The 23367-nt window shown below is 45.6% G+C and overlaps 1 protein-coding gene across 2 annotated transcripts in view; it reads right to left on the reverse strand.

The window, feature by feature from the left end:
- The window catches only part of COL15A1 (collagen type XV alpha 1 chain), a 1189398-nt gene that overhangs the window by 67656 nt on the left and 1098375 nt on the right, over positions 1-23367 (reverse strand). For both annotated transcript variants that reach the window (XM_069730463.1, XM_069730464.1), the window contains one exon: positions 17045-17104. In XM_069730463.1, coding sequence (XP_069586564.1) covers positions 17045-17104 — 60 coding nt within the window. The remainder of the gene's footprint in view (positions 1-17044; positions 17105-23367) is intronic.

A 23367-nucleotide genomic window follows, 5' to 3' on the forward strand; every position in this document is an offset into this window, starting at 1 on the left:
TGAAGATAGAAAAACAAGCCTGACTTGCCTCAGAGAAATACCCCAAAGGAAAAGGCAGCCCCCCACATATAATGACTGTTAGCAAGATGAAAAGACAAACGTAGGGATGAAATAGATTCAGCAAAGTGAGGCCCGATATTCTAGATAGAGCGAGGATAGCAAAGAGAACTTTGCAGTCTACAAAAAACCCTAAAGCAAAAAACCACGCAAAGGGGGCAAAAAGACCCACCGTGCCGAACTAACGGCATGGCGGTGCACCCTTTGCGTCTCAGAGCTTCCAGCAAAAACGAATAAACAAGCTGGACAGAAAAAGCAGCAACAAAAGCAAGAAGCACTTATCTAAGCAGAGCAGCAGGCCACAGGAAAGATCCAGAAGCTCAGGTCCAACACTGGAACATTGACAAGGAGCAAGGAAGACAGAATCAGGTGGAGTTAAATAACAAAGCAGCCAACGAGCTCACCAGAACACCTGAGGGAGGAAGCCCAGAAGCTGCAGTACCACTTGTGACCACAGGAGTGAATTCAGCCACAGAATTCACAACAATGTAGTATGTATGTATATAGTATGTATGTAGTATATAGTATGTTGTATGTATGTATGTAGTATGTTGTATGTAGTATGTATGTTGTATGTATGTAGCATGTTGTATGTATGTGATATGTTGTATGTTTGTTGTATGTATGTAGTATGTTGTATGTATGTTGTATGTGTGTAGTATGTACTGTATGTAGTACGTTGTATATATGTTGTATGTATGTATGCATGTAGTTTGTAGTATGTATGTACTATATAGTATGTTGTATGTATATAGTATGTATGTAGTATGTATGTAGTATGTATGTTTGTTTTTTTTACATTCAACACATTGGCCGGATGATGGGACTACTACTGTCCCATCATTGGCTAATGTGTCAATCACTGTCATTGTAGCAGGCATAGCCCGATGTGACTTGTAGTCCCATCGGACGATGCCTGCACACAGACACAAAGACCCCCGGCAGGCCCGCACAGACCCCCGAGAGGCCCGTACAGACCCCCGGCAAGCCCGCACAGACCTCCGGGCATGGTCGCACAGACCCCCGAGAGGCCCACACAGACCCCGGAGAGGCCCACACAGACACGCAGTCTCCGCCACGCACCGCCCACCACCGACATTATTTCAGCAGGATGGGTGCAGCACATACCAGGATGGGGACGCAGGATGGGTGAAGCACATGACAGGATGGGGACGCAGGATGGGGACGCAGGATGGGTGCAGCACATACCAGGATGGGGACGCAGGATGGGTGAAGCACATGACAGGATGGGGACGCAGGATGGAGATGCAGGATGGGTGCAGCACATGACAGAATGGGGGCGCAGGATGGAGCAGCACATGACAGAACGGGGGCGCAGGATGGGAGCAGCACATGACAGGATGGGGACGCAGGATGGGTGCAGCACATGACAGGATGGGGTCGCAGGATGGGTGCAGCACATGACAGGATGGGGACGCAGGATGGGTGCAGCACATGACAGGATGGGGACGCAGGATGGGTGCAGCACATGACAGGATGGAGACGCAGGATGGGGACGCAGGATGGGTGCAGCACATACCAGGATGGGGACGCAGGATGGGTGAAGCACATGACAGGATGGGGACGCAGGATGGGGACGCAGGATGGGTGCAGCACAGGACAGAATGGGGGCGCAGGATGGAGCAGCACATGACAGAACGGGGGCGCAGGATGGGAGCAGCACATGACAGGATGGGGACGCAGGATGGGTGCAGCACATGACAGGATGGGTACGCAGGATGGGTGCAGCACATACCAGGATGGATGCAGCACATGACAGGATGGGTGCAGCACATACCAGGATGGGGACGCAGGATGGGTGCAGCACATGACAGGATGGGGACGCAGGATGGGGACGGAGGATGGGTGCAGCACATGACAGGATGGGGATGCAGGATGGAGCAGCACATACAAGGATGGAGACCATATACCAATATAAATGCTCGCCACCCGGGCGTAGAACGGGTTCAATAGCTAGTATATATATATACAGCTCTGGCAAAAATATATAGAGCATCGTGATTACTCGCTAATCCCGCCCCCTGCACAGTAGCTCTGCCCCCACCACATTACCACACATACTCCCGCCCCCCACCCCAATACCACACACAATACTGCCCCCACCACATTACCACACACAATTCCGCCCCCCACCACATTACCACACACAATACCACCCCCCACCACAATACCACACACAGTTCTGCCCCCACCACATTACCACACACAATCCCGCCCCCCCACCACATTACCACACACAATCCGCACCGCATCACCACACACGATCCCGCCCCCACCAGATCACCACACATAATACCGCCCACCCACCACATCACCACACATAATCCTGCCCCCCCACATTACCACACATAATCCCACCCCCACAGCACCACACTTAATCCCGTCCCCATTACCACACATAATCCCGCCCCCACATTACCACACATAATCCCGTCCCACCACATCACCACACATAATCCCTCCTCCCACCACACCCACATTACCACACATAATCTCGCCCCCATGCCACATCACCACACATAATCTGGCCCCCCACCACATCACCACACATAATCCAGCCCCCACCACACCCACATTATCACACATAATCCCGCCCCCCAACACATTACCACACATAATCCCGGCCCCCCACCCCATTACCACACATAATACCGCCCCCCCACCCCATTACCACACATAATCCTGCCCCCCCACCCCATTACCACACATAATCCTGCCCCCCCACCCCATTACCACACATAATCCCGCCCCCCACCACATCACCACATATAATCCTGCCCTCCAACACATCACCACACATAATGGGGTGGGGGGCCAAGATTATGTGTGGTAATGGGGTGGGGGGCCGGGATTATGTGTGGTGATGTGTTGGGGGGCGGGATTATGTGTGGTAATGTGGGTGTGGTGGGGGCTGGATTATGTGTGGTGATGTGGTGGGGGGGCCAGATTATGTGTGGTGATGTGGCGTGGGGGCGAGATTATGTGTGGTAATGTGGGTGTGATGGGAGGAGGGATTATGTGTGGTGATGTGGTGGGGGCGGGATTATGTGTGGTAATGTGGGGGGCGGGATTATGTGTGGTAATGGGGGCAGGATTATGTGTGGTGCTGTGGGGGTGGGATTATGTGTGGTGATGTGGGGGGGCGGGATTATGTGTGGTGATGTGGTGGGTGGGCGGTATTATGTGTGGTGATGTGGTGGGGGCGGGATCGTGTGTGGTGATGCGGTGCGGATTGTGTGTGGTAATGTGGTGGGGGGGCAGGATTATGTGTGGTAATGGGGTGGGGGGGCAGGATTACCACACATAATCCTGCCCCCCACCCCATTACCACACAATCCCTCCCCTCACCACATCACCACACATAATCCTGCCCCCCACCACATCACCACACATAATAACATAATCCTGCCCACACCACATTACCACACTTAATCCCACCCCACACATTACCACACACACAAGGCTCCATCCCCACACATTACCACACGAGGCTTTGTCCCCACACATTACCTCACAAGGCTCCGCCCTCACACATTACCACAAAAGGCTCCATCCACACACATTACCACACGAGGCTCCGTCCACACACATTACCACATGAGGCTCCGTCCACACACATTACCACACGAGGCTCTGTCCACACACATTACCACACGAGGCTCCGTCCACACACATTACCACACGAGGCTCCGTCCCCACACATTACCACACGAGGCTCCATTCCCCCACATTACCACACGAGGCTCCATCCCCACACTACCACATGAGGCTGCGTCCACACACATTACCACACGAGGCTCCGTGCCCACACTGTTATTAACTTCATTTTAAGTTTATTTACTACCTGCGTAAGCGCTATTGAATGTTGTCATTATTTACTTTATTTTAATCACCAGCAGCGTTAATTAGATAGCAATGAGCGTGCCGAGTGTTAGCTGGCTGGAAAAAGCTAGTATATATATATATAATCTTTTACATTTTAAAAATTGCAAAAAATGAAAATGGGCTGATGCAAAAGGTTCAGCACGCTGCATGGTCAGTACCCCCTTTTGCAAGTATCACAGTTTGTAAACACTTTTGTAGCCAGACAGGAGTCTTTCAGTACTTGTTTGAGGGGTATTGATCCATTCTTCCTTCCTTCATTCTTCCTTGAGAAATTCATCCAGTTCAGTGAGATTCCTAGTTTATTGTGGATTTTGACGTGTGTTTAGGATCATTATCCATTTGTAGAAGCCATCCTCTTTTCAACATCAGCTTTTTTAAGGATGGTGTTTTGTTTGCATCAAATTTGTGCAAATTTTATTGAATCCATGAAATGTTCCCCGTGCCATTGGCTGCAACACAAAGCATGATTGATCCACCCTCATGCTTAATGGTTGGCGAAATGTTCTTTACCTGTAATTCTGTGCTGTTTCTTCTCCACACATACCGTTGATGACCAAAGAGTTCTATTTTAACCTCATTAGTCCACAGGATTTGTTTCCAAAATGCATCAGATTTTTTTTGCATAGTTCTGACACTGAATTTTATGGTGAGGAAGCAGGGGAAGTTTTCTTCCGATGACTCTTCCATGAAGGCCATATTTGCGCAGGTGTCTCTGAACAGTAGAACAATGTACCACAACTCCGGAGTCTGCTAAATCTTTCAGAATTAATTCAAAACTATCTGGTGTATAATTATTCCAGAAACAAGAAGAAATCCATTATGATAAAATACATATTTTCATTAATTTCATTTAAAACCATAAATGTAACAACAAGATGGTAAAAAAGCTAAGAGCCTCATAAGGAGGATGCCATAAATTCCTGGTAATATATATAAAAAATAAGGAAACTCCTAAATATTAATATGTAATGAGGTAGTTCGGTATTAGAATACCTCCATTCGTGATAGAACAATAGCTAACAGATACAGTAATAGTAGTTCAAAATACCCCTGCCACAAAGTAGAGAGTAAATGCACACATATCTATGTAACTCAATTGGACATAGGCTATTACCCAACTGTGAGGAGAGATTACACACCAAATATCACGTAGCAAACACAAAGAAGCCAGAGTATTTACCTCAAAGATAGCAATGGCATCTCCCCATCCCTACGGGCGTTTTGCTGCTGGCTTCTTCCAGAGGAGCCTATGCAGACTAGAAGGCCTTAACAATCACCAGCCCTCCCATCAACCACACCTGATGCTTCTTCCTCCTCCGTCACCATGGCTAGTGTTCTAACACAGGTCTCCAGCCGTAGAAACTTCACTTCTTTACCCCCTACAGTCAGTGAGAAGTAAGAGCCTGTCAGCTGTTACGGAAGTAGAGATGCCTGCTGTTTTTGTTTCATCAAGCACAAAACATCTTTCTCAATCTACCATAACATCTCCATCTGCACCTCACTCACAGTCAAACAGTTTGTCCTGTTAACTCTACTCCACCCTCCCTCAGCACAGCACCCAGTCCTCGTTCCCACAATTGTGGTCACATAAAAGAATGTTTTGTCCTACACATGCCAAAGCTAAGAGCTTGAACGCTACGATCTCCAATCTGTTGGCCATGGAAATGCTGCCTTTCTGGATGCAGATAGTTTCCAAAAGTTGATGACCGTTGCAGTCCCTCAGTACCAGTTACCCAGTCACCATTATTTCTCTAAGAAAGCTGTACCAGCACTACGCCAGCATGTGACAGACAAATCACTCATTCCCTGAAAAAATCTATGTCTGCCAGGATGCATTTCACCACTGACACCTGGACATGCAAACATGGGCAAGGGTGTTACATCTCATTGACTTGGCACTGTGTAACTCTGGTGGCTGTGGGGGCAGGCGGTCAAGGGGCTGATCCACAGGACTTGGAATCCCTAAGGCTTGTGGGACAAACCTTTTTATCTAACACTTCCTCCACTGCTTCTGGCTCCTTCGTCTCCTCTAGGGCCTCCACCTATGCCCTCAACCTATCCTTTAATGAGAAACACATTCCAACAGTGCAGAGATAATCACCACCAGGGCTCACCACAGTCAGGCATTGTTAAAATTAATATGCCTTAGATATCGCAGTCATGCAGCTTGAGTTTTGGACAGATATCCAGGTCGAGATGGGGCAATGGCTGTCTTCACTGAATCTGGAGCCAGGTAGGGCGGTGTGTGATAATGGTGCGAACCTGGTGGCAGCAATACACTGGGGCAACCTCACATACATGCCTTACATGGCTCACATCCTCAACCTGGTGATACAGCTATTTCTCCACCACTATCAAGGGCTGGATGCACTGCTGCAGAATGTATGGTCGCTGTGTACTCACTTTTGATGATCGCACCCTGCAGGTCATTGACTTGCATCACTACAGAGGTCTTTCGTCATACCGGTTAACCTGTTGATATGCGATGAGCCAACATGGTAGAATTCCACTCTGCACATATTGCAGAGACTGTGGCAGCAGCGATGAGCACTGGGGCAGTTTGTCATTTTGTACAGCCTGGGCCAACGCAGTACAGATGTGGTGCAAATCACACTTACGGAGCGGGCACAGATGAAGGACCTCTGCACCCTTCTGCACAATTTCGAAATGGCTTCTAAGATTGCTAGAGCTGACGATGCCTTCATCAGCATCACTAATTCCAGTTATCTATCTGCTGGAGCACACTTTGAATAATTTGCGTGAGGAGGTGGTAGTACCATAGGAAGAGATGGAAGCAGAAGGGGATGTGGAAGGGATAACAATATCTCTAAGTTCCGGGCTGTCGTCGCACACGCCGGTCCTATGGGAGCGTGGATTACAGCGATCGAGGGGGGCTCATGGTACCAGACAAACTGTTAGTGAAAGTTCAGGAGCCAAGTATCAAATTGAGGAGGACGAGGAGGAAAAGGTGATGGATGCACAACAGTCAGGAGATGAAGAGGAAAATGATCCCCTCTCTATTATCCATGGTTGGTGGGAAGGGAAGAAGGAAGCAACTTTGATTTTAAGCCACCACCAACACACCACTTACTTGGACCTCATTGAAGCACCTGACACATGAGAGCCTTCTTGCTGCACTATCTTCAACATCATGCCCCTATTCTTAAGGTTAGAAATAATGCTAAGTACTGGGTTACCACTCTGTTAGATCCACAGTACAAGAATAAATATTGCCAGATGCTTCTCCCTCTGGAAAAGGATGCACACATGCTGGAGTATCGAAACACACTTGTAGACAATCTTATGAGTGTTTTTCCCCAAGACAATAATGAGGCACACAGTGTGCATCGCAGTTCTAGACCTCCAACCCCGGAAATGTCAAGAGGTCACCGCCAAAGCGTTAGCAGCAGCAGTGTAAGTGGCATAAGCAATTTATGTGAGTCATTTCACCCTTTTTTAGACCAGCTCGTGCACTAGCAGAACACAGTACAAGTCAGACTTGTTGTGAAGGACTGGAGAGTATGGTGCAGGAGTATCTCGAGCACAATATGAATGCCATTAGGGGGAACTTGAACCCATTTGCATTTTGGTTTTAAAAAATGGAAGAGTGGCCTGAGCTCGCCTGTCATGTCTTGGATGTTTTGTCATGCCCGGCAGCCAGAATTCACTCAGACAATGTATTCAGCACTACTGGTGTTGTCCTGATGGATAAGCGCATCCGGCTGTCCTCTGAAAGTGTTGACCTCCTAACTTTCATAAAAATAAACAGGTCATGGATCTCCAATGACTTTTGCACCCCATTCGCAGACTGGGCAGACTAGGCGATGTTGTCCTTTTTATTGTCATTCATTGATCTTGCATTATTGCAGTCTGTGACACCTTTGTCATGGCTTCTGTGCCTGTTGTTCCTACTGCTTTTGATGTTACAAACAGTTTCTAGAAATGGGGAAACTCTTAGTTGGGTCTCCATCTGGTGGGTTGTCTGTAGTGGAAGGTATGTCAGAGGCCTATTATACTGTTTCCACTCTGTGGAAATTGACGACACTTTACTGGTGTGTGACAATAATTTTTTGAAATGTGGAGAATCCAAGTTTGGCCTCCTTCATGTGTGTTGCCTGTAGCAGTAGAGCTCCCAGAACGACTAGCCAGCACTCACTTTCACTCAACTAACTTTACATTTTTCTACCAGTAATACTCTGAAACTGATGTTTGTGCCACTTGAGTGGCTGAGAAAAAAATTGAGCTGTTGCATGAAGTATCAGGGCTCCCAGCAAAGAAGGCTTACACTGCTCACTTAACCACCAGGTCCTAATTGAAACTTCAATTCAAAGCTCGAAATGCTGGCACAAACCCTGATACCTTATGTATGGTCCATGGCTGACTTCTTCTGTGCCATTATTACAGTTGTGCTCAAAAGTTTACATACCCCAGCAGAATTTTTGCTTTCTTGGCTTGTTTTTCAGAGAATATGAATGATAACACCAAAACTTTTTCTCCACTCATGGTTAGAAGTTGGATGAAGGCATTTGTTGTCAAACTACTGTGTTTACTCTTTTCAAATCATAATGACAACCTAAAAACATCCAAATGACCCTGATCAAAAGTTTACATACCCTGATGATTTTAGCCTGATAACATACACAGAAGTTGACACAAATGGGTTTGAATGGCTACTAAAGGTAACATCCTCACGTGTGACCTGTTTGCATGTAATGAGAATGTGTGCATAAAATCTGAGAGCGTTTCTGCGATCCAGACAGACTCTTGCATCTTTCATCCAGACACTGACATTTCTGGATTGTGAGTCATGGGAAAAGCAAAAGAATTGTCAACGGATCTACGGGAAGAGGTAGTTGAACTGTATAAAACAGGAAAGGGATGCAAAAAGATATCCAAGGAATTCATAATGCCAGTCAGCAGCATTCAAATTGTGATTAACAAATAGAAAATCAGGGGCTCTGTAAAAAAAAAAAAACAGACAGGTAGACCAACAAAAAGGATGTTCACAACTGCCAGGAAAAATTTTTGAGATGCAAAGAAAAACCCACAAATAACATCAGCTGAAATACTGGACTCTCTGAAAACTAGCGGTGTGGCTGTTTCAAGATGCACAATAAGGAGGTACTTGAAGAAAAATGGGCTGCATGGTCTAGTCACCAGAAGAAAGCCATTACTGCGCAAATGCCACAAAGTATCTCACCTACAATACACAAAACAGTACAGAGACAAGCCTCAAAACTTCTGGAACAAGGTAATTTGGAGTAATGAGACAGAAATTGAACTTTTTGGCCACAACCATAAACATTACATTTAGAGAGAGGTCAACAAGGCATATGATGAAAGGAACACCGTTCCTATTGTAAAACATGGAGGTGGATCACTGATATTTTGGGGATGTGTGAGCTACAAAGGAAGAGGAAACTTGGTCAAAGTTGAAGGAATTATAAATGCAGCTAGTTATCAGCAAATACTGGAGGCAAATTTGCACTCATCAACCCGTAAGATGCGCATGGAACGTACTTGGATGTTTCAACATGATAACCATCCAAAACACAAGGCCAAGTCGAACCAGTCATTGGCTACAGCAGAACAAAGTGAAGGTTCGGGAGTGGCCATCTCAGTCTCCTGACCTCAATTTCAGTGAGCCACTCTGGGGAGATCTCAAGCATGCAGTTCACGCTTCCTGGAGGCTTTTTGCCAAGAAGAGTGGGCAGCTTTACTATCTGAGAAAATAAAGAACCTCATGCACATCTACCACAAAAGACATCAAGTTGTCATTGATGTTAGAGGAGGCAATGCACGGTATTAAGAAATGAGGTATGTGAACTTTTGATCAGGGTTATTTGGATGTTTTGGTTGTCATTATGATTTAAATAGAGGAAGCACAGTAGTTTGACAATAAATGGCTTCACCCAACGACTAACCATGAGTGGAGAAAAAGTTTTGGTGTTATCATTAGTGTTGAGCATTCCGATACTGAGTTCTGATATTTTTGTGATATCGGAAATCGGAATCGGCGTGTGCAGTGCATAAGGTTCCCAGGGTCTGGAGGAGAGGAAACTCTCCTTCAGGCCCTGGGATCCATATTAATGTAAAAAATAAAGAATAAGAATAAAGAATATGGATATACTCACCCCTCCGATAAACCCTGACTGTCACCGCTGCAAGCGTCCGCCTTCGTTCCTGAGAATGCAGAGAGTGAAGGACCTTCAATGACGTCGCGGTCAGGTGACCGGTCAGTGAAGGTCCTTCACTCACTGCATTCTCAGGAACGGAGTTGGACGCATGCAGCGGTGACAGCCAGGGTTCATCGGAGGGGTGAGTATATCCATATTTTTTATTTTTATTCTTTATTTTTTACATTAATATGAATCCTAGGGCCTGAAGGAGACTTTCCTCTCCTCCAGACCCTGGGAACCATCCAGGATACCTTCCGATATTTGTGTTCCATTGACTTGCATTGGTATCGGTTATCGGTATCAGCGATATCTGATATTTTTTGGATATCGGCCGATACCATCCGATACCGATACTTTCAAATATCAGAAGGTATCGCTCAACACTAGTTATCATTCATATCCTCTGAAAAAAGGCCAAGAAAGCAAAAATTCTACCTGGGTATGTAAGCTTTTGAGCACAACTGCAAATGTTCTACTGTGGGTCAGTTGTTCAGTCAACTGCCTGTGTTACTTTCCTTACATTTTTCTACCAATAGTACTCTGTGAAACTGATGTTTGTGCCACCTGAATGTGGCTGGGAAAAATTGAGTCGTTCTATGAGTTATCAGGGATCCTAGCAAAGAAGGCTTACAGTGCTCCCTTAACCACCATTTCTTAATTGAAACTTCAATTCAAAGCTCTAAATGCTGGCCCAGACCCTGATGCATCATGCATTGTGTCATGAAATATGACATAATCCTCATTGTGCCTTGACTCATACAGAGCTCTGCTACATCTTTTGGGTATGCAAATGACATGTCAGTTCAGCACACACACTTTCCTCCCCCCATTAGGTTTGCTGGTCTGAACACAAAGCACTTCAGCAGATACACAGCTGCATGGCCCCCTCCGTCTCCCTGTGTAATTCTAAAGGTACCGTCACACTAAGCGACGCTGCAGCGATACCGACAACGATCCGGATCGCTGCAGCGTCGCTGTTTGGTCGCTGGAGAGCTGTCACACAGACAGCTCTCCAGCGACCAACGATCCCGAGGTCCCCGGTAACCAGGGTAAACATCGGGTTACTAAGCGCAGGGCCGCGCTTAGTAACCCGATGTTTACCCTGGTTACCATCCTAAAAGTAAAAAAACAAACGCTACATACTTACCTACTGCTGTCTGTCCTCGGCGCTCTGCTTCTCTGGTCTGGCTGTGAGCGCCGGGCAGCCAGAAAGCAGAGCGGTGACGTCACCGCTCTGCTTTCCGGCCGCTGTGCTCACAGCCAGACCAGAGAAGCAGAGCGCCGGGGACAGACAGCGGTAGGTAAGTATGTAGCGTTTGTTTTTTTACTTTTAGGATGGTAACCAGGGTAAACATCGGGTTACTAAGCGCGGCCCTGCGCTTAGTTACCCGATGTTTACCCTGGTTACCAGCGAAGACATCGCTGAATCGGTGTCACAGACGCCGATTCAGCGATGTCTGTGGGGAGTCCAGCGACAAAATAAAGTTCTGGACTTTCTTCCCCGACCAGCGACAGCACAGCAGGGGCCTGATCGCTGCTGCCTGTCACACTGGACGATATCGCTAGCGAGGACGCTGCAACGTCACGGATCGCTAGCGATATCGTCTAGTGTGACTGTACTTTAAGCCACTAATCCCCCCTCCCTCAAGATTGTGTTGGTGATCAGGAATCAGCCTTTGTCCCATGAACATGGGACTTCTTTGTTCTTGAAAAGTTAAGTATAATGCACCGATTATTGATAGAAGTGTGAAGCTTTCATTTTTGGAATGTGCCTCAGTAGAGCCACTACACAGTGATTTTTTTAGGTTCCAGAACCAGCGCTAATCCGAGAAATGGATTTCTACTTAACCAGGTCCTACAACTACCCTATGTCTAGACTTAAATGTAAGCTAATCTCATGAGCAGACACTTAATCCTTTCATCATCCCTCTACGAGGTTCCCACCCTGAGTTATAGTTAATAGAAGGTTTTCCATAACTTTCCAAGGGACGTATCCAGCCCCTAAGTGATGTCACAAGCAGAGGGTATAAGAGGTTCAACCTCATTTTAGGAGTGGTCTTTTGCCCAGGAAGTCAGCTAAAAGAAGCTCTGCAATCTTCTTGGATGCATTGGGATGTGTTGCCCTTCCCCCACCACATGGCTTGCCATTGTCTGAGAGAACTGTGCTTTTCACTTTTATTCCTTTTCATTTGTAATCGCTGTGTACATATTGTATTTGTCTCATTTTGGTAATATCGTTTTAGACTTTTGTTAACACTGCCTATTTCTTTTTGGAGTAAAAGTAATAATATTTACTAGTTTTGCTTCCTTGCTCTAAAATGTACCTCCAACGTCCTCTGAAGTAAATTACACTACTGATTGGGTTGGCTCCTGACCCACTATTAATCATAGTAATAGGAGCTGGTGGCAGCAAAGTGTTCTGAGCTTTTGGGAAACTCGGGCAGTGACGGACGGTGTTTGATAATTGTATAATTTCCCGCCTGATTGGGAGTAGTTATATTGCTCTCACTGCAGCATACCCAATAGCCAGAATATAGCAAGGCAACCTTTCTGGCGACTAATTATCCTAGATGCAGTTCCCTGAATGACCTGAGGGTAAGGGGGGCACCAGAGAGCTGCAAGTTCCAAACCAGAACTGGGAAGTGGGATATTAATAAATCCCCCGATGAAGAACTGGGGGCAACCAAACACCTGACCAACCAAACACCATCATGACAGATTGATGGCAGCAGTGGGATATACAAATGCATCCCCCTGTAATTCCTGACACATGGCCCATGGCTGACTGCAGCTGTGACAATAGCAAATTTCTACTGTGAGTCAATTGATGCCACTTTTCAAAGTGTTGGCCCCTAATTTGCGCTGTTTGGGAAGCCTTTTGTCACCCCTTTAGGTATTGTATATATGTTTGGTTTTGCCTCCTATTGAATTTAATGGGGTTCGGGTATGTTTGTGAAACTGTTCATCAATCATGTTCAGCGAACATCGGGACATTCAGTGAACAAAACCAAAACTTGGAAGGCTCGCTCATCTCTGCTCACTACCCTCTCCCCTCATCAAACACATCCCTCCACCCATCATACAGCACTACTATCCTAGCCAAAGAACTAACAAAAGTATTAGTGGAAACTTGTGGGGTCAGCGGTTCACAGCACAAACCACTTCTCTGAAGCATTCCTCTCCAGACACTCAACACACAGACTGCTTCTGGTGCCCAGCTAAAGCCCTGACAATGTGATTCCTCACCTATGTGACTGATCACATGACTGTGACATCACACAGGTACTTTCAGCACATGACTGTGCCAACAATGCAAGTGGAGATATGGTGGACACCTTCCCTCCCACTCTATAGATATCCACCTAAAACCAGCCCATGTATGCAACTTTAATTAAACCCTCACAGCATGTGAGTGTGCTTGAGTAAAATACTCTGGTTTCACATCACTGAGGCCAACATGCGTCAGTCACCCGCTCTATGAATGTCCACATAAAAGCCAGTCCATTATGCAACTTAGCTTAACCCTCACAACACTTAATGTGCTGGTGGAAAAATTCTGGGTTTTATATCACTGACTCCATTAGGTGCAATGAAATATATCTCTCCTTCAGCACTTTACCAATTTGACAAAAATTTTAAAAAATTAGCAATTTTCAAACTTCGAATGATTATGATTTCCATGATGTCTACTTTACATCAGACCCATTTGTAAAATGTTTTATTTTGTTAGCATTTTAGGAGGTTTAAAAATGTAGCAGTAGTTTTTCATTTTTCAGGAAATTTTACAAAATGTATTTTTATGGACCTATTTCTTTTGAAATGACTTTGGGGGTCCTATATATTGGAAACCCCCAAAAGTTATAAAAACTACATCCCTCAACGTATTCAAAATTGCTTTCGGGTAGTTCATTAACCCTTCAGACGCTTTTCAGGAATTAATGCAAATTGCATAACAGGAATGAAAAAGTTTATTTTTACCACCTAAATTTTGATAACTTTTGAACAGGCCACTATAGCCGGCAGACTTACAGTGAACCTGTCACCAGGTTTGGCCGATATAAGATATGGCCACCGCCTTTCAGAGTTTATCTACAGCATTCTATAATGCTGTGGATAAGCCCCTGATCCGACCTAAAAGATAAGAAAAATACGTTTTATAATACTCACCTGCGGGGCCGTCCAGTCCGATGGGTGTCGCAGGTCTGGGTCCGGCGCCTCCCATGTTCTTGCGATGCCGCCCTCCTGCTTGCTTCACAGGCTCCCCGGCATTGCGCCCCTGTGCAGGCATACTTATCTGCCTTGTTGAGGGCAGAGCAAAGTACTGCAGTGCGCAGGCGTTGCACCTCTCTGACTTTTCCTGGGTCATTGGTGCCCTGAAAGTTTACTGGTGCTGCTTGAATGGCAAGCCAGTGCGTGCTGCCCCTTTATGGCTGTCTGTCTTGGTGCTGTGTGTCAGATTGCTGGGGGTATCACAGTACTTGTGGATCCCAATGTACTAGCACTTCACCTGTCTCCTACTGGCATTGTTTTAATCATGTGATTTAAACAAAGCTGTGGCCATTCTGACAACCAAAATAATGTGTTTTGTGTATTTATTCCAGTGTCTAAGTTTACTGTATTTACGGTTGTTTTAAGATGGAGTGGGCATCCATCTCATATCCAAAAGTCATGATTAGAGGCGTAGCTAGGGTTTTGGTTCAGAGGAGGGAGCGAAACTTCTGAGTGGGCCCATAACCAATGTAACCTTGATTACAACTGGGTGATGCACCCCAATAGTGGATGTAGGAGAACCTCAGCAGATGACCGTGCTGTTGTTGAAAATAATCTCTATACAAAGACCAACATTGATATTAGTGCCATTTGGTCATTGGTAGATACCAGTCCTACAGAACATATAAGAGATTACAGCACAGTTATAGATGGTGACGTTCTTTCTGATGGAATCATTCACTGTTCACGCCTTTTTCCATTTGGCCTAGACCAACATGGCAACTTCTACCAGCAACGGCTCGCTGCTGAGCCGCTGCTGCCATATGTGTCCCTATTAATGCACCTACAGTGTGGTACTGTGTGCCCTCTAGATGTAAAACAAAGCTCTAGAATGTAGTAATGCCCTAGACAATAGTGCCCACATTTTGCCCCTAGAAAGTAATGATGCCTTGTATGCCCGTTTGACAGTCACAATAACCTGGGTTCCCCTATAACAATACGTGCCCACTTTCTCCATAGGCCAACAATGTAGTATAATGCACCCCCATAGGCAGACTATATTGCATAATGCACCTTCCATAGGCAGACTGTATATAGTATTATGCACCCCCATATGGAGACTCTATATAGTATAATGCACCCCCCATAGGGAGACTCTAGTATAATGCACCCCCATAGGCAGAATCTACAGTATAATTCACCCCCCATAGGCAGACCCTATATAGAATAATGCACCCCCATAGGGAGACTATATAGTATAATGCACCCCCATAGGCAAACTCTATATTGTATAATACACCCCCATAGGCAGACTCTATATTGTATAATGAACCCCCATAGGCAGACTCTATAGTATAACGCACCCCCATAAGCAGAATCTATATGGTATAAAGCACCCCATTTAAAAAAAATGCAAAACTTACCTCTCCTCTTCATTCTCTCGCTGCTCTGAGCGCCCGCACATCTCCGCATCCACTATTAGTGTCTGTGTCAGTGACGTCAGACGCTGAGAGGGGGAATAATGGGAGAGCAACACTCCCACTCTCATCAATGCAGTCAGCTGCTTCCATCCGATACAGTTGAACTTGCGATGACGAGCGGGGGGAGGCCCATTGCTACCACCAGGCCCCCCTCCTGCTCAGGGGCCCCACAGCGATCGGTAGCAGTGCATTCCTTTCCTACCCCCCCTTCGGCAGCTATGCTACTGGTCATGATAAAATTACTGTTTTATCTGTTGCAGCACTGCTCTCAGTGGTGAACTCAGTTTAAACACACACTCCCACGATTGACTGACAGCTTCCTACCTATAGTGCAGCTGGTAGAGCTAGTGTCACTGAATACAGCGGACTACTTAGTTATCAGAAGTTCATCAATAACAGAATTTATCAAAACTACTGTAAGAAGTGTAATAAGTAATCCACAATTAGAATCAAGATGTAAATCCCAACTTTATACTGCTCTTAGATATGGTAAAAATATGGTGACAGATTCTCTTTAACACGTAAAATAATACCACTGACAGTTATTAAATTTAATAAGCATATACTATACGTGCATACTTCTGTCCTCAAGAATAGACAATAAAATTTATCACATGAAAGGCTACATTCACACATTTCGCTGTCCGGCTCAATCCGGCTAAATAAAAAAAAAACGGATCTGGCGAATGTTGCCGCGGGATCCGTTTTTTTTCCCCATAGACTTGTATTAGTGCCGGATTGCACCGGATGACATTGCGCTTCGTCCATTTTTTGCCGGATCTGGAAAATCTGCTGTTTCCAGTTTCTGGAAAAAACATCCATAGCAACAATTTTTTTTTTATCTCTGCTGAAAAATCCGGAAGCGCCGGATCCGGCGCTTCCGGCTGTTTGCTAGAATGGAAGCCTATGGGAGCTGGAAAGTGCCGGATCTGGAAAATGACGGATTCCGGCGCCGGATTCCATTTTTTTAAACTGAGCATGCTCCAAATTTTTTTTTCTCCAATAATCTAGATATGCTAGCCGGATCCGGTGAAAAAACGGATCCATCGCATCAGTTTTTCACAATCTGCGCCAGATCTGGTTTTTTCAACATTTGCCGGATTGTGCCTGATGCAAAAAACCTGATGTGTGAAAGTATTCTAAGGCACACATTTGTCAAATGACGTCACATTTGTTGAATCTTTACACTAGCAAAAGAATTCCCATACTCACATTTGGCGCCTCATAGTCTGTGTTTATACCTGGTGTTAAGGCAGGAAAAGGTTGATATCCCTGTAAAGAAGAAAGGCTATAGTTTACATGTATGCTTTCAAATACCTGTACACTACACAACTTTCCACTTTCTTGTCTTCCCAAACTAAGATTCATCTAATACGGTATATTGATTTGTTTTTTATACATCTAGGTAATATGAAATGCTGCAATATTTCAGAGAAAAACATACCTGGCTGCAATTATTTGATGGTTTGGGCAGTATGAATTTGCTAACCGGTTTCCTTTAATTTTGTTCTAATTTTAATTGTAGGATTTTACAATTGCTATATGGAAACACCTGGTCTTTCAATGAAAAGGAATTTTGCTGGACAAAGTCATCCCAGCAGCAAGCACAATAAGGATTGGGTAATTTAAGCTGAGAGGAACTCATCCAGAATAAGATATTATTTGAATGTGTACCAGCAGAAATATAGTTATTAGGGATGAGCAAACCCAAAATGTAAAGAGCGTGCGGCTGCATGTATTTCTATGCAGCTGAACACTCCGTTCCTGAGTGGTGGTGACAGTTCTGGGATTTGATGCGTGAGTTTCTTTCATTGAACTTGCAAGTGTGACCCCAGCCTTACTGTTCGAGTTCTATGCCGACCGAATAAACTTTCTTGAAAGGCTGCAGTACAGTCAATCAACAAGCTTTTAGGCTGTAAGCACTTCTGGAGCCATAACAGCCATGCCAGGTATTGACACGGCCTGTATAAATGAGGGATCACTGGTTGCATCTCCATTTTATTCGGAGATTGGTGTACATTGCAGCTTACTCTAACAGTCTGGTGCAGCGTGGTGTAACAGTCAGGTGCAGCATGTGTGGCACCCCAGGAGACCGGATGCAACAGTGGCATTGCCTCCCTCACAGGGGGTGATGTCATGCCTGGAAGCAAGGAGGGGTCCTCTTACCATGTAACACAAGCATCCAACACTTTTCCTTACTCCAGACCAGAAGGGGGAGCTCTAACACCCAGGTTCAGAGGAGCTTACCTATAAGTTCTGGTCTGGAGGCAGAGTTAGTTAGCCTGAGTCTGAGAGAGGAGCTGAGGGAAGTCAAGGAGAACCTGGGCAGTGGAGCTGTAACAAAGCTCACCCCAGAGCTGAGCGCCAGAAACAGGACACCAGTGTCCTTGGCTGTGCAGGTACTGTACGCCACTGCAGCCGAATCTGGAGGGCCGGAGATTGCAGATCTCCTCGCCCAACTATCACCCAGCAGCACAATAGCATACCAGAGCCTGGAGCCACCGTGAAAGAGCGACACCTGTAATATGCTTAAGCGGCCTGCCATGCGGGTACTGTTTTATTTTGACTGCATTGATGAACTAACCACACCAAAGCCAGCTCAAAGGAGCTCCCTGGCATGGCATTTCTTCATGCACTTTGCTGACATCAAGAGACTGGTGGTTTGAACGCTGTGCTGTCAGAGCCTGGAACATCTTCTGCGCCTGAAGAACACCTGCATGATGAAGCATATGAATTCGAAGAACAAGCTTCAGTGGAGCATGCTCCTGAAAAATAAGGGAAGAGCTGAGGCTCCTCCTGCTCACTCTTCTGCAATGGTCTCGGCCTCTTCCTCCCACTCACAATCACAGGGACACCTGGCTCACCGCAAAGAGAACACGTGACAGCACCACCATCTCCACACCATCACATGGAAGCATTCAGCTGTCTATCTCCCAAACACTGGAGATAAAGTGAAGGCAACCCCCACCGACCTGCTCAGTTTTTGATTGATAGCATTTCAAAATTCCTGGCCTTTGAAATGCAGGACTATATGGATGTCCATACTGGTTAAAATAAAGGACTCTTAACTTCAAAGGAAACGGTGAGTGTTGCCTTTCTATTTTCTACATGACTGCATACTATAATTGTTGACTAGTGCACCACATCGAAAAAGTTTCTTTAGCTGCTGCTTGTGTCAAAGGCTGGAGTCACACTAGCGATTTTAAAATCGGTCCTATTTTGATGCAGGAGAGTTGGACAAGTGTAATGCAATTGTCATGTGAGTGTCATGCATTTTTTGTGCGAGTACAATCCGATTTTTCACACCCAGCATCCGATTTACATTTGAATGCAGTGCGATTGCTATCAGACTGCAATGCGATTTTAACAAGAGCATTTACATAGAAAAATTCTCTAAGTCATTTACACATCATTTTAAAACAAAATTTTCATCACAACATATCTATCTAGCTATCTATATATATCTATACACATACATACACTGCTCAAAAAATTAAAGGAAACACTAAAATCCCACATCCTTGATATCACTGAATGAAATATTCCAGTTGTAAATCTTTATTCATTACATAGTGGAATGTGTTGAGAACAATATAACCTAAAAACGATCAACGTAAATAACAACTAATATCCCACGGAGGTCTGGAGTTGGAATGATGCTCAAAATCAAAGGGGAAAATGAAGTTACAGGCTGATCCAACTTCAGTGGAAATGGCTCAAGACAAGGAAATGATGTTCAGTAGTGTGTGTGGCCTCCATGTGCCTGTATGACCTTCCTACAATGCCTGGGCATGCTCCTAATGAGGCGGCAGATGGTCTCCTGAGAGCTCTCCTCCCAGACCTGGACTAAAGCATCCACCAACTCCTGGACAGTCTGTGGTGCAATGTGACGTTGGTGGAAGGTGCGAGACATGATGTCACAGATGTGTTGAATCAGATTCAGGTCTGGGGAACGGCGGGCCAGGCCATAGCTTTAATGCCTTCATCTTGCAGGAACTGCTGACACACTCCAGCCACATGAGGTCTGGCATTGTCCTGCATTAGGAGGAACCCAGGGCCAACCGCACCAGCATATGGTCTCACAAGGGGTCTGAGGATCTCATCTCGGTACCTAATGGCAGTCAGGCTACCTCTGGCGAGCACATGGAGGGCTGTGTGGCCCTCCAAAGAAATGCCACTCCACACCATTAATGACGCATTGCCAAACAAGTCATGCTAAAGGATGTTGCAGGCAGCAGATCACTCTCTACAGCATCTCCAGACTCTGTCACGTCTGTCACATGTGCTCAGTGTGAACCTGCTTTCATCTGTGAAGAGCACAAGGCGCCAGTGGTGAATTTGTCAATCCTGGTGTTCTGTGGCAAATGCCAAGCATCCTGCACGGTGTTGGGATGTGAGCACAACCCCAATCTGTGGACGTCAGGCACTCAGATCATCTTCATGGAGTCGGTTTCTAACCGTTTGTGCAGACACATGCACATTTGTGGCCTGCTGGAGGTCATTTTGCAGGGCTCTGGAAGTGCTCCTCCTGTTCCTCCTTGCACAAAGTCTGAGGTAGCGGTCCTGCTGCTGGGTTATTGCCCTCCTACGGCCCCTCCACGTCTCCTGGTGTACTGGCTTGTCTCCTGGTAGCACCTCCAGCCTCTGGACACTACGCTGACAGACTCAGCAAACCACCTTGCCACAGCTCACATTAATGAGCTGCAGAACCTGAGCCACTTGTGTGGGTTGTAGAGTCCGTCTCATGCTACCTTGAGTGTGAAAGCACAACCAAGATTCAAAAGTGACCAAAACATCAGCCAGAAAGCATACTGGTACTGAGATGTGGTCTGTGGTCCCCAACTGCAGAACCACTCCTTTAGGCCTCTTTCACATGTCCAGATAATTCCGGTACCGGAGAAACCAGTACCGGAGTTATCCATGTCCGTGTGTCCGTGTGCTCACGTGGCACATCAGTGTGGCACACGTGCAGCAGCCGTGTGCCGCCCATGTGCCAACTGAGGACCACACGGACCGTGCAGGAGACAGCGCTACAGTTAAGCGCTGTCCCCTGCTTTTGGTGCTGAAGCTGGCATTCATTCCTTCTCCCCAACAGCGTTCGCTGGAGAGAAGGAATGAAAAATCAAGGTTTTTTATTTTTGTGTTAAAAATAAAGTTTTTGGGTCCCCTCCCGCCTCCCATCCCCTGTGCACCCGCCTGCTTGCCGAGAAATACTCACCCAGCTCCTGCGATGTATGCTCTTAGTGCCGGCAGCAGGTCCTGTGTGAGCGGTCATGTGGTAATGAGCGGTACCATGTGACTGCTCATACAGGACCTGCTGCCGGCGCTGAGAGCATACATCGCAGGAGCTGGGTGAGTATTTCTCAGCAAGCGGGCAGACGCACAGGGGATGGGAGGCGGGAGGGGATCCACAAACTTTATTTTTAACACAAAAATAAAAAACCTTGATTTTTCATTCCTTCTCTCCAGCGAACGCTGCTGGAGAGAAGGAATGAATGCCGGCTTCAGCACCACACGCAGGGGGGACAGCGCTTACTGTAGCGCTGTCTCTCCTGCGGGCGGTACGTGCACATGGAGGAGAGTGCACACTGTTCTCCGAGTGCATGTGTGCGGGACGTATTGCGGTACGTGCTGCCGGAGAAAAGCGGACATGTCTCCGTGTTTTGCACACGGACACATGGTCCATGAAAACACGGAGACATGTGCATAGACCCACTCATTTGAATGGGTCTACGTGTGTCAGTGTCTCAGGTACGTGAGAAAACTGTCAGTACACGTACCGGAGACACTGACGTGTGAAAGAGGCCTTACTGAGTGTGTCTTGATAATTGCTAATAATTTCCATCTGTTGCCTATTCCATTTGGACAACAGTATGTGAAATTGATTGTCAAACAGTGTTGCTTCCTAAGTGGACAGTTTGATTTCACAGATGTTTGATTTACTTGGAGTTATATTCTGTTTAAGTGTTCTCTTTATTCTTTTGAGCAGTGTATATATATATATATATATATATATATATATATATATATGTATATACATATAACAGATAGATAGATTAAAAGCCATCTAATGATCTGGCATGTACAGTATAGAATAGAATAGGTTAGAATAGAATAGATAGAAAGAATGAACTGCTATTTTCCCATGCTTCAGAGTTAACCTCACATCAGGCTGGCAGGGTGGGTAGACTAGTGTCATCAGCGTTGTCTCTGAAGCAAGCGCTGGCATCATATCATTCATTCCCCAGTGGCTTACTGCCAGGGCGTTTGCATTAGCACCTCTCCCCCGTTTATTCCCCAGATATAGATTATGGCATGGGACTGAACACTGGACAGGTATGGGTATATTGTTGCTTTGTTATTTTTTATTTATTACAGGAGATCGAGGGCGTCGCATGGACTAGCAGAACAATAAGGCTGCCGTCACACTATCAGTATTTGGTCTGTATTTTACATCAGTATTCCTCAGCCAAAACCAGGAGTGGGTGATAAATTCAGAAGTGGTGCATATGTTTCTATTATACTTTCCCTCTAATTGTTCCACTCCTGGTTTTGGCTTACAAATACTGATGTAAAATACTGACCAAATACTGCTAGTGTGACGGCAGCCTAAAGATGGGAAACTGTGTTGTGTTTGATTTCATTAAAAGACTTTATTCTGGCTGTGTGTTTATTTAATCTTTGCAAACTATAGGATTAGTAATGGATAGGTGTCTTATTGACACATCTGCATTACTAAATCGGCTTGATGTCACCTTATAATACACAGTTGGCATCAACCCCCAGGGCAGTGGGAAGAGAGAGGCTAAGTGCCGGAATTGGCGCATCTTAGAGATGCGCCATTTCTGGGGCAGCCGGGGGCAGATATTTGTAGCTTGGGGGGCCAATAACCATGGTCCCTTCCAAGGCTATGAATATCTGTCCCCAGTCACTGGCTTTCTCTCTCTGGCTTGGAAAATTGCGCGGGAGCCCACGCCATTTTTTTCAACTAAAAGATTCTTTTATTAAAGACACACATGTCCAGTAATTTGCATACACACTATACTAATAATATTGGTCACTGACATCTATATATCAAAACTATTCTGCATGGATTTACTGTATGTAATCCATGTCTTTTATCCTATCGGCTCCTGCATTGATTTTACAGAAGTCGACAAATGAGTTAGCGGCTATTCTTCTATCTATCTGTCTATGAAATATGAATACATATATATTTATGTGTGTGTCATTGATATATATTTATATATATATACTAGATCAGTGTTTCTCAACTCCAGTCCTCAAGACCCACCAACAGGTCAAGTTTTTGTCATATTCTTAGTATTGCAGAGGTGATAATACCATCACCTGCTCAAGCATTAATTCCATCACTTATGCAATGCTAAGGAAATCCTGAAAACATGACCTGTTGGTGGGTCTTGAGGACTGGAGTTGAGAAACCCTGTTGATGGTGGCCCGATTCTAACGCATCAGGTATTCTAGAATATGTATGTAGTTTATTTATGAAGATTTAAGAATAATGCGATGAATGC

The sequence above is a fragment of the Ranitomeya imitator genome, chromosome 6, assembly GCF_032444005.1.
Source record: "Ranitomeya imitator isolate aRanImi1 chromosome 6, aRanImi1.pri, whole genome shotgun sequence".
Classification (NCBI taxonomy): Eukaryota; Metazoa; Chordata; class Amphibia; order Anura; family Dendrobatidae; genus Ranitomeya; species Ranitomeya imitator.